Below are 13,191 nucleotides of genomic sequence, written 5' to 3'. Positions count from 1 at the left end.
CTTCATAAAAAATTGAGGAATCGTCCTGTAAAATATCTGACACTTATTACATAACACCCTGTTTATTTTCAATTTTTTTTCTAAAAGTACAATTGTAACTAACAAAAAATCTAAACGCACCAAAAGAAAAATAAATTATCCAAATTTAACTGATGTTGATATAAAGAAAAACTTATGAACTGGAATTTTTGTATTTTTCAATAAAATTTTTCCTCATCAGCGTTTTCAAAAACCGTATAACTTGTATATTCATTTCACTAACTTGCATTCGAGAAAACCATAGTCTAACTGAAAGGAAAGTTTTCTGGTAATATTTACAGAGATAGCAATTTCAAAAAGTGATGTATAGATATTCTCTGATACTCTTTTGTGAAATGGATATGCAAATCACCATTTTCAATTGAAATAACTATTTTTTATGAAGTTTACTTCATTTTTTGATTTTGGATAAAATATTGGTTTTTGAATGTGTTTCAATATTTTTTTCAGTTGAAATTGTATTTCTAGACAAAAAAGAATATATCGAAAAGATATATTATCAGATAGTGAAGGTTTTTGCACAATGATTTCATAATTTTGATATTTATAACATCTACATATTGAGTATTGGGTATTGAGTAATCAATATAATATTCAATGGGTAGAAAAGCTTTTCACTTCAGCTGAAATAACATTCATTACTAATAGCTCATTTTCCTTTTCATTTTGATTTTACAATTAAAAGTAAGTAGTTAGAAATAAATTCCATATATGAGAACAAAATCCGAAAATTATACATATTTTGACGAAATTATAGAGCAATCTATTCAGGATGCCACCGCTCAAAAACCTTTGAATTTTATTTGACATACCACTGAATTTTGTACCTTTTAGTACCTCCTATGACAAATTCATTAAATTCCCTGATTCCGACCTCTACAGGCATTTACCGTTCCGAGAGTTTCATGTACACATTTTCGACTGAAATATGAAAGTGAGTACCATCACCATGTATTCTATGTACCTCGAATTGATCTAAGTTTATATATGCTTTATAAAAAGCCGCTAATAAATAATTGAATTGATAAATTGACTTTAACACACAATCGAGAAAAAAGTCTTGATTTCCAAATAATATTGATCTAAAAAACGTATTCAATGCACGAAATATTCCACTTATTCTGAATCAAATTGAATCCATTCATAAATATTCGAATCTGCGCTCCAGAGCTCTGTGACCTACCAAGTATTCTTCACCTTAGGTCAATGCATTGGAGGTTCACGTAGATAGAAACATAATTAGTAGCTACTTGTCACTAATATCCTTGGGGGAGCCGCAGAAGTCTGTACTCCTGTCCCATTCTCGGCTACAACATTATGCTAATAGTTAGGAAAGATATTATATTGACATCATCCCATTCATCAAGTTCTCAAACATATGCACGTGCTTGTCTGAGAACAGGTGGTCTTTACGTAACTTGAAAGCGATTCTGTATATAATACGTTAGGTACGGTATATTACGGTTTGAATAGGTGTCTGTGATCCGTGTTCTGAATAAGGATAACTAATTTAATTCCAGATTCATACAGGGCTTTCAGGTAGCTATAGAAATTACTTCATCCGCAAGGTAACTGTGGTTAATTTTCTATGTCCGAAAGATTACAGCGGAAACCTCCGAAATATCAAAGTACTTACCTCTCTCTACTTCTCCCTTTACAATTTCAGGATGGGGAATTAATGAACCAACTTCTGTCTACGAGACAAATTCATAGAGAGTAGGTATATTAAATTTGCGAATTCAAAAGAATCTATTTCTGTGGAATGTTTTCAAATATTCAAACGAAAAATCACCGAAGAAACTAATTATATATTAGGTATGGTAAAAAGAAATGCATTATTTTTCCAAAAGATGGCTCTAGTTATCTCTATCTCGCGTTTTATGATTCCAACCGGGTTCCACCAGATAGTGTAAGAAAAATGAGATTTTGTACTACAAAAACTTTCCTGACAGTTTTGTGATTATGTGACTCAGTTTATGTAAATGTAAATGGTATTGACCGCGCGTCAAAGATGGAGAGCAGGAGAAAATGAGCTATATTTCACAGTTTTTTTTCGATAAAGGCGAAAATGCAAGCCAGGCGTCTGACAATGTAAATGGTGTTATGGTCCTGATGCTGTAACAGCCTATTTTAGTTTCGTCGATTCCGTTCCGGTAATTTCGATGTCAAAGATTCACTGGAACGCCAATTGACGAAAATGTCGTTTCCATTGCACAAAAAACCGTTTGGAACCATTTGCATGAGGCTGGTCTTAAGAAAAAGCTCGATGTATGATTACTACACGAGTTAACGCAAAAGAACTTCATTGATCGAATTTTCATCTCCGAATCGTTGCTGAATCACAACTAAATCGGCCCATTTTTGGAGTGATTATAACTAGTGATGAAAAGTGGATCACTTACGACAACGTCAAGTGAAAACGGTCGTGGTCGAAACGCGGTGAGCAGGCGGAAACGGTGGCCAAGCTAGGTTTGGCGATTTTACTGTGTGTTTCATGGGATTGGCAGGGAATTATCAACTATGAGCTGCTTCACTACAGCACAACTGCTAATTCGGAACTGTACAATTAACAATTGGACTGTCTGAAGGAAGCAATCGCCTAGAAGCGGTCAGCTTTGGCCAATAGGACAAAGCTAGGCCATACACATCGATAGTAATTCGCTTCAACAGTGGCTTGTGAAAACTAACTGTCTAAATTTTTTGCCAATAGTCACAAGGCCTCCAATGAAGAGGTATAATGATATTACCTTCAAAAAGCAACAGGTTATCGAACAAAACGTCGCATATTCGACATAAATCAGATCATTCTAATTATGGTAATTAAAGCCATGTTTTTCATGCCAAAATAATGAAATTTTTTCACTATAAAACCTCATATTTCTTAGGAATTTCTTTAACTCTCTGCAAAATCAGAGACTCGAGCAATAAGAAGGAGTTAATTATAGATCAATGAAAATGCTGTCAGCGGAAATTCTTTACATTTTCAATTTAATTACTAATTGGTTTCACATTGCACCATCAACACAATTTGTAAGATATTGAGAATGAAACATTATTCATGTTATTTGAATGATCTCAAATGATTGTGTTCTATAGAGTGATAAAGAATTCGAGGTCTAAATCGATTCTGCGCGTCTTGCGAATTTGCAAATGACTTCAAATTTTTAGGGTATGTCCAGGGTCAGAATATCTCAGATGGGTTTTCATCTTGTGATTCTGGAGATATAGGTACTATATTGAAATTTTATTTGTCACAAAAATATCTCGATTGAATCGTAATTAAAAAATAAGATGCAATATTTTGTGTTTTTCGAAATATATATACCAGAAGACCTTTTGTCGAGACAATTGTTCCGATAAAGTGATAAATGACATCTTGTTGAAAGCATCATTATATATTTCCATTTCATGTCACCAGTCACTTTATGGGGTATTTGATTTGTTCCTGTAAAATTTCGTAAAAAAAATTACATAAATACGAATTTGAAAGTTTTCGAACTTCAAGTCGGTACTTTTTTCATTTATATTTCAATTTGTGGAATTCTATGAAAATGTTGAGCTTTTTTATTTGAGTAGAAGGTCAAGATTTTTAATGCTACAAATCAATCAAGGTATTTCCAAAATTGTATTGAGATTGTTGATTTGATGGAAAATGAAAAATTAATCAATTCAATCAATTCTTTCTGCACCAATACTTCCCACGAGAGAAAGGCTTAACGAAGAAGATATATGATTAAACAATTAAGAAATATTAGAAACCAAACCGCGCCTACTAACTACACAACACAAACCTGATTTATTTTTAAGCATATGTAATGTAATTACCAAGAAATAATAATTGTTGGTTACCACCTCGATTACCACTCAACAAATGTACTCCGAAAGATATCTTCACTCACTTATGTTGAATGCTTAATTATAGTGTACTAATCAAACAAGTCCATTAATTAGAAGTTATGACTATGTTTGTTGAGAGTTTAGCCAGACGTAACAACTGAACTATTGGAGACTTAATTTAACGAGTATTCTTCGAAGTCGTCACAGGAAATTGACACAATCGGTTTAGATTTAAAAAGTTCAGTCCATGAGATAAGTGAGTTTTATGAACAAATTTTAAATGACAGTATGATTCCAGAATTGAAAATATTACTTCGAACTGTTTTCTCTTATAACAACTATTCGATATTTATAATATTCAATGAAGATGAACCTGTTGAGCATCAATAAATATAAATGCTAAATTGGAGATAATGAGAGATCTCTTGGATGGTTAAAAAAAAATCCGCGAACGGTTTGTTTTCGAGATACAGGGTGTTTCTTGTAGTCCTTCTTTTTGTGATGAAAATACCAGTTTATCGAATCTTTATTATTAATCTTCGCTGCAGATTGGGTAAATAAGCACCGAAAATTATATTTGATTCATTCACCACAGCTTACTCCCTGGATCTTTATAATAATTTGGATTTACCTGAGGATTACGACATAACTGTTTGAATTTTTTTTTCTGGAAATCGGTAGCAGATACGATATACCTACAAGAAATAGTGTAGTTCTACTAGTACTAATAGTACTGGACCGAAGTTTCGTTTCAAATTTTCCTGAACTACCAGTGGTCCATCAAAAAAGTTCTGGATCAAAGAAGCGGGCACTGGTAGAGTAAAAATATCGCCCTGTAGGTATGCATTCGAAATAAGCATATCACATAATAAAAACTTTAAATTGGAATATTTATTCCTAATTTTAATTGAAAATCAAGGAAAGTGCTATGCTGTACAAAAAAAAACATTAAAAAAAATCAAACTTGAATACCCTTTATCTCGAAAACGAAGCTATTGTTTATAGCTCATGTTAATAGGACTTTTTTTGAATGATCCTAGAAATCTGTCCTTTTTCTGTACCTACAATATAGGAACAACCTGTTTGTAAATGATTATTTCACATTCTTGAATTATGTATTGATTTTACTGAATACTGTTTTCGTCACCAATAAATCTTAAGATGGGTAAATTTTAATTGTGGAGAGATTGAAAGTTCTTCTTTAGTGTAATGGGTAATGATTTTCAAGAAAAAAAAATTGTGATTGAACTCGTTTCAAGGGTTCTGTTTTGGTGAAATACTTGTTGAATCTCTCGACAGTCGAAATTTCCATGAAAATGGTATTACATCAAGAAAACCAAATCAACTTCCATAGTTAATGTTGGTCAGGACATTAAAAAGATATGAGGTTAGGCCAGAAAACCGATAATAATTAGAGTACTTAATGGAAGCGTTATTGAAAGAATTGAGGAAAAATAACATGATGAGATGACCAACCAAAATATAGAAGAAATATTCCAATATTTTATTTCGTTTAGGTGAACAAGAGTGGTATTCCATTTATAATCACCACACTGGCTTTTTTCAGATCCCTAATTAGGAATATAGGAGGGAATATATTATTACCTGAACACATTACCCTTAAATAAATGAATAATATTATAACAATACAATTTTCAAATGTAATCAAAAAGTTTTGTTGTTTCCAAATGTTAAGAATGTTTGTACTAAACCTCATTTAAAAAAGAAAATATATATTTCATTCAATTTACACGAACAGTTTTGATTACTACATAATTTGAGGAAAGTTAAGTAATGTGTGGTTTTATTCCAATTCATGAAGTCATTTGTTGAAATGAAAGTCATCAATCTTGACTGTTAAAGGTCACATGAAAAAGTGTAAGCTCGATAAAATGACCTTGAAAAATATCGTCTATTTTTTCGTTGAAATCATTGGGATTTCAAGTAATTCTATCGATGTCTACTTACTTAGTGAAAATTAGGGGATAAGGCTTAATTGCATGATTAAATAAATGAATACCTAATTCTTATAGTAGTATCAATCAGATGAGATTAGCAAGTACGTTGCCAAATCTGACATAGCAATGTCACAAGCGATTATCAAGAATTTAATTCTCATGAACCCCACATTTGGTAACATCGAGACAACTTCATTCAAGTATTTAAATACAAATCTACCAATCGGTCATTTCGACCAAACATGCATCGATGTTTACCTTGCAAAAAAAGCAGCAGCAGCCGAAGCCTGAGCCAAATTACCAGGCAACCCATTGACTGCAAAAGTGTACTTAGTCTCAGAATAAACACCATACACACCACTGACACCACCGGAGCTCACACCCGTTGACACCGTCGTCGGTATTCCAGCGCCAACATAACACGACGCAGCACTTTGATAAACAACCCCCTTGCCACCCTTATCATTCTTCTGACCGGCAGTTTTTTGGGTCTGCGGCCTGGCCTTGGGGGCCCGCATGGGGATGTGAGATCGCGAATGGGGCTCCATACCCCCCGACGTCGTTTTGGACCTCGCGACGCTCGTCGTCGCTCTCCTGCGCCTCGCCGATGACGACGCGTCTTGAGCGATCTGGGTTGGGGCAGGCACTGAGTTGTGTGAAGTTGGGGCAGCCATAGCGGCAGGACGATGATGAAGTTTTGTGCGCTCATTGACAGGATTCTCCCACTCTTTCGCGCCCGCCGTTCTTCCGTGGTTCTGGGACTGCTTCTGGTGCGATATGTTGTGGCTGTAGTGGCCATTCATGTTCCTTTCCGGGGGCGGGATGTATTCGGTGGTCTTGATGGCTTCCAGATCGATCTGAAACGATAAGGACATTTATTTCTTTTGAGCGGTTGCTGTTTTATATTCTAAGAGAGTGCTGGTTGCCGGATGAGAGATTGTTCAATTATATTCCGTCCATTTGCGCGAACAATAAAATGCAATGTTAAAAAGGAGAAAGGTTTTCGAGATTCTCTTGTCGTTTTAGGATGAGTGAGCGTAGCTGATTTAGCAATGTCTTTGATGTTCGGAGATGATTAACAGTAATTTATATTAAGTACAAGTTTTATCAACATCTTCAACTTTTGAAGAACTTTCAGAATCAAAGGCTAGAGGAATTAGGGATACAGAACATAAAACATGAATATCAATAAAACATTGATGACATACATGGACTGAGTTTCAAATTAACCATAAGTGTACGCAATAGAGAATTGATTGAAATATTGAGAGAAATCAACTTATTCAACTTTGAAAGAACTTTCAAAATAAAAGTTTAGAGGAATTAGGGCTAAAAAATATTAAACATAAGTATCAAAGTATGGACAGAGTTTCAATTTATCTACAGGAACCTCAACAGAAGAATGGTTGAAATAATCGAAATGAGAAAAGTATTGAGATAAACTTATGAGCGTTTGAGCGCTTGTTCAGATTCGTATTCATGTGGTTTTTTTTACGAAATTCCGGATGAAGGTTTTTCAACTGCAGTGGAATACTATTACACCAGTATCCAAATTTGAAAAAATTAATTCAGTCCGCAAGCCAAAATGTATCTAATCGTACTCAAAATAAAACGTCTTTCATCGTGCTCGAGTTCGAAATTTCTTACATTGTCGAAGAGCTTTGAGTTGAAATAGGTGAAACTGTGTTATCTATATTCTTCTTGAATATACCAATTTTCGAAAATAGTAATAAAAAGGCAATTTTCTTTTCATGCTTCAAATGATTATTAATGTATTCCAAATTATACGACCACTAATAATATTTACAGAATGATTTCAGATTGTTTCTCAGAAAATTGACTAATGTGTGGCATACTATGCAATTCCAATTCAAATAAGAAGAAAATTCAAATGGGAATATTTCTTCAGTTACGAAAATATTGATTTTGTATGTCATATAACAGGTGTTCCTAAATTGGAGGTACAAACGAAAATGAGAAATGCCTTGGATGATTTCAAGAATGAAAAGTCCTATAAACATGAGCCATAAAACTAGGTATTCACGCTTGGCTGGATATTCAAGGTTCTTGGCTCAAGCTCAAGCTCAATTAGCTTGAATATAAAGCCAAGCCGTGAATTTCTACAGTGAAAATGCTTTGAAATCGCATAATAATCACAAAAAAGTAGGACATTTTGTACCTATATCGGTATATACAAAATGCTTCTTGTAGTCCTATTTGTTTGTGATTATTATGCGACTTTATCGAATCTGTATGAATCAGTGCCACATTTGGAGAAAATCAGCATCAAAACAAATAAATCAATTTATTCATCACAGCTTACTGATTGAATTTTTATGATAATTTGAATTCATTCGAAGTTATTGATTGTTTCGGACTCTACTTCACGGAAATTCATTCTAATATGATTAAAAATTAGAACAATTTATTTCCGCTTATAATGATTATTTCCTTTCAAATTTTTTCAAACTTCCAGTGGAACACAAAAAACTTCTATAGGAAAAATTGGACACTGTTTCAAAAAATGTATCAATCTATCGATTCGTAATCGAAATTGGCACATCACGTGATGTAAACTTCAAATTAAAAAAACTACGCCAAATTTCAGTTGAATATTTCGTGTTTTTCAAATGCTATGTGAAGAAATCAAACGTTGCCTATTTCTCGAAAACAACGTTTTTGTTTATAGAACTTTTTCTCCTTGAAATTATCCAGGAAATATCTTTAATTCAGGAACAGCCTGTATAGAAATGTTGAAAATAAGTCAAGTTGTTTCTGTGGAATCTCATCATAATGAAGATATATCATCCAGCCAACTATGTTCGTAAGTTGGAACTCCCAACTCCCCTTCACGTCAGAAATATGTCCTCCGTAACCTCAAAGATGTGAGCAATGAAAGGACATCGAAATTATGAAAAGAATAAATCAGAGGGACTCGAACACCCGACGACACAGATAAATGACAGATCTGTTTGTTCATCTAACGACTTTTTTGCGGTCTGCGTTCTGGTCCGGAACGCCAGAATAAATATGAAAAACGTCGACATTGTATACTCTGACAACTCGTTTCATTTGTAGGAAGGAAAGATCAAATAATACTTGTCGTTTACTGCCGACAAATTTCGCTAATGCCTTGAGCTGTCAGCAAATATTTGGAAGGAATTTGAATCGCTTAACTGTTTCGTCATATTTGTGATGTGGTTAAAACTTGGTGCGCTTGAATGTCTTGACTGCTGGAAATCACGGAGATTCGGAATGAATTCTTCCCTGAATTTCGTTTAGAATTCACGGCCCGTACAATCCGATGAATGAGGAAGTATAAGCATATAATGAAATATGAACTTAATGCAAAGAATTAAGGTTAAGGAAATGAGGAAAATATAAAGCGTGATTCAAAATTCAGTATCGAGAATCAGAGGTGTATTTTTCAGGTCGAAAAACATTTTTTTTCATAACTATGTACAGGATGTCCTATTTCCATACTAGATAGACGAAAACTGATGTCGGTGTCTGAGGACGAATGTTCCTGCGAAACCCATTGGCGAAAACCTCAACTCCATAGCTACCACCTTCAGACCAATTGAAAAGTTCCCGGTCTACCCTAGTAAAACACTTTTTTTTTGGCAAAATTCAATTTTATTATTCAACATAGTAGCCTTCGAGGGCGATACAGCGATTATAGCAATCTTCCAACTGTTCGATACCACTTTTGTAGTACGATTTGTCTTTCGCTTCAAAATAGGCCTCAGTTTCAGCGATAACTTTTTCATTGGCGCTAAATTTCTTTCCAGCGAGCATTCTTTGGAGGTCTGAGAACAAGAAAAATTCGCTGGGGGCTAGATCTAGCGAATACGGTCGATGCAGAAGCAATTCAATGTCCAATTCATGCAACTTTGTCATTGTTTTCATTGATTTGTGACATGGCGCATTGTCTTGATCAAACAGTACCTTTTTTTCTTCAAATGGGGCCGATTTTCAACGATTTAATCTTTTAAACGATTCAATAACGCTTTATAATAATCGCTGTTGATGCGCCTTCCGGAATACTTATGCCATAACCTTGCCAGCTGACTGTTGTGTTTTTCATCGATTTGGATTCGGTTCATCGTGTGCACTCTACTCAGCTGACTGTCGATTGGCCTCCGGAGTGAAAAGATAAAGCCATGTTTCATCTATTGTCACATATCGACACAAAAATTCAGGTTTATTGCACTCAAACAGCTTCAAACACTTCTCAGAATCATTAACACGTTGTTACTTCTGATCGAATGTGAGCTCGCGCGGCACCCATTTTACACACAGCTTTCTCATGAAAAAATATTCGTGAATGATATGATGTACTCTTTCAGATGATATCTTCACAATGTCTGCTCTCTCGATCAACTTCCCTTTACGGTCATTCAAAATTATTTTGTGAACTTTTTTGATTTTTTCTTCGGAGACAGCCTCTTTTGGGCGCCCACTGCGTTCGCCGTCTTCGGTGCTCATTTCACCACGTTTTAACTTAGCATTCCTATCAATTATGGTTGATTTTTCTGGTGAAGACCACGGAAATCCTTCATCAAGCCAATGAGACACCCCGTTTATTTCTACATGAAAATCACCGAACCAAAAATATAGCATACTTGATATTTTTCTGAAGTCATGTTCGATATTCCAACAGGTGGTCTTTTTTATGCTTTCAAATCAATTGAGATGTGGTTGAGACAGCAAAAATATAATATCATGTGTAAATCCCTGAATCTTTTGCTGAAGAATGGAGTTTATCAAAAACAAATGACCTGAGAAGTAGAAAGAATTGGAGAGCGGTTTAGATGCACAATGAGTCACTAAATGATCTTAAAATTGCTAATGTGAAGGAAATGGTGATAGAAAATATTTGTTTGAGTTCTGAAGGATCAAAATTATATGTTCCTTGATCTTTAATACCATTTAACATTCTTAAGGAAGTTCCACCCTGATGGTGCGCCAACATACACAAGATGAATATGAAAATATGAATTGACCTCATACTCCCGAACCGGCTGGACAGTTTTATGTGGACAACCCTGTACAAAATGTTAGAAATCAACTGATATTTCCGCCATGAATGAGAGAACAGTCATTATCATCGAATATGACATCAACTTCCCTCACCATGTCTTCTTTAACTTCTTATGCGAACAAGAGTTGACACCTGTCTACGCATTAACATAATAATTCATCTTCCAACCAGCAGTAATACATTCAGAACATTCGAACGCACCAAGAGCATTGATACGTCTTTCATCTAGAAATACCAGCCAGCTAGCAAACCGAATAAATATTACATTATGTTCAACTATGCCAACTCCTATTGCCACAAGGGGCATAATACACAATACCATTCTGTCTACATTCACATGTCACCCGGGTCCGAAGGCATCATTTGTTATAAATATATTACGTGCTCACTCGGATTCAAACACTCCCTTTCGACTAGTAGAACACATAAGCATCGACAAATCATGCCATGAGGAAGAGAGCGATTTACAGGCAACGTATCACGTATTGTGTTGCACTTTTGTGGCACCGAGATGGATGTTGTACTTGGCCAACTTGTCGGATGGTATCTATTCACTTGAGTTATTACGCGAGGCATGAAGATGACCCTAGAGGAGCAGCTTATTGATTCGTGGGATCTCGTAAAAACTTTTCTCCGTGCTGGTGTTTCAAAGGGTTCCGAAGAGATAAATGTGAGGAAGAATAGACTTGGTGGTTTAGAATAATTCATTTAGGATTTTGCTTTATTACTTCCTGGAATCAACCTTTGGATACTTTCATGTTCAAATACACCAATACATAATCACACTTCCCCTGTTATAGGAGCCTGGTTTACATTGGTACTAGTAGAGTTCACTAGCATGCTTTTTTTGAAATACTCTACTATGCTTATTTTGGTAGAGTGACTGGATTCATGTTTGCTAGTAATTCGAAAAGATAGCTCGATGGTTGAAACATATAAGCAGCTAGAAAGATATACCATCCTCTGCTAAAACCAAACTCGTGTTTGTTTACATGTTTGTTTTGTTTACAAACCAGTAGAGTATAGTGATATTATGGAAGTGGGAATGAGATAGTCGAGTATACTATTCAATACATGCTATCCACTTTAATCTCTCCTGCACTATCTGTAGTAGTGTACTGTCAGAAGGACAACCTGTTTAAATAATTCTATTAGGGGATTAGTAAGGACTTTACTACCAACGATCTACTAATTATACCAGTATAAACCAGGCTTTTAAATCTATCAATAGATATGGAAAAAATTCATTCATTCATTCATCATGAGGAATCGTTGCTTCTATAAGGCATTGAAAAGAGAAAGGTTGTTCCAACAAGACAAGGGGTCACTTCCTCCCACAACTACTAAAGCTATGAAAGCCGGATTAGCTCAAGAATATATTGAAGTAAATTTTGCTAGGACATTTCGCATAATTCAGCTGAGTGGTGAAGTCCAGTTTCTGGATGAGTTTTACCATACATAATTTTCTAATGTCTATTATATAACAATAACAATAATTAGTTGATCCTTTTGGACCCAATATTGGGTGATGGCCAAGTCTTTGATTACAAACTTTATTAAAATATATTTCTGTCATCCAAATAGATACTCTTTTACATTATAACATACCTTACGAATAATCAGCGATTTAACCATTTTCTTGAAACTTAATGTATTCTTCACTCTCATAGAATCAGGCAAGTAATTAAAATGCTTGATACATTCATAAAATGAAGATGTTTCAAATTTCCTGCTTCTGTGAACAGGCAAAGATAGAGTTTTGGTACTTTTTGTAAAGTAACAATGAAAATTTCACAACTTAAAGACAGATGTATGGTCTTACATATATGTATAATAAGCTCTTCTTCATAAAAATAGAAGGCACAGTCAAAATTTTGTTGGCAACCAATGAAGGTTCACAGTGTCAACGAGGACCAACTGGGAAAATAGTTCTAATGAGACGTTTCTGGGATAGAAATACTCTATTGAAATAAACAGAATTTTCCCCTGTTAAGAAGTTATAGGCAATATCGGTCTAGCACAAGCTGAAATATGCGTTTATAATGGATTTAAGAGATAATGAATCTCTCATCTGTCGAATAGCATAAAAGGACGAAGAGCTCAGTTTTCTACATACATGATGTATATGATTAGTCCCTCAGTTTTTAAAAACATATAAACTTAAAAATTCAACTCTTGGACACTAACTTATTACCCAAATGATTTGAAGAATTATTAATTCAGAATTCGGGATGTTACCAATGAGAGTATTAGCTACACACCACACCACTCAAGAAAGCTATCGACCATGAGCTCGCAGCGTCGTATAAGCTC

General features: G+C 34.7%; 1 protein-coding gene across 3 annotated transcripts in view; it reads right to left on the bottom strand.

The window, feature by feature from the left end:
* The window catches only part of LOC123684847 (kinesin-like protein CG14535), a 477,561-nt gene that overhangs the window by 320,365 nt on the left and 144,005 nt on the right, over window positions 1-13,191 (bottom strand). For all 3 annotated transcript variants that reach the window (XM_045624319.1, XM_045624320.1, XM_045624321.1), the window contains one exon: window positions 6,093-6,691. In XM_045624319.1, coding sequence (XP_045480275.1) covers window positions 6,093-6,691 — 599 coding nt within the window. The remainder of the gene's footprint in view (window positions 1-6,092; window positions 6,692-13,191) is intronic.

The sequence above is a fragment of the Harmonia axyridis genome, chromosome 7 (assembly GCF_914767665.1).
Source record: "Harmonia axyridis chromosome 7, icHarAxyr1.1, whole genome shotgun sequence".
Lineage (NCBI taxonomy): Eukaryota > Metazoa > Arthropoda > Insecta > Coleoptera > Coccinellidae > Harmonia > Harmonia axyridis.
Note: the sequence above shows the minus strand (reverse complement) of the source record. Positions and strands in the feature narration are given on the sequence as shown.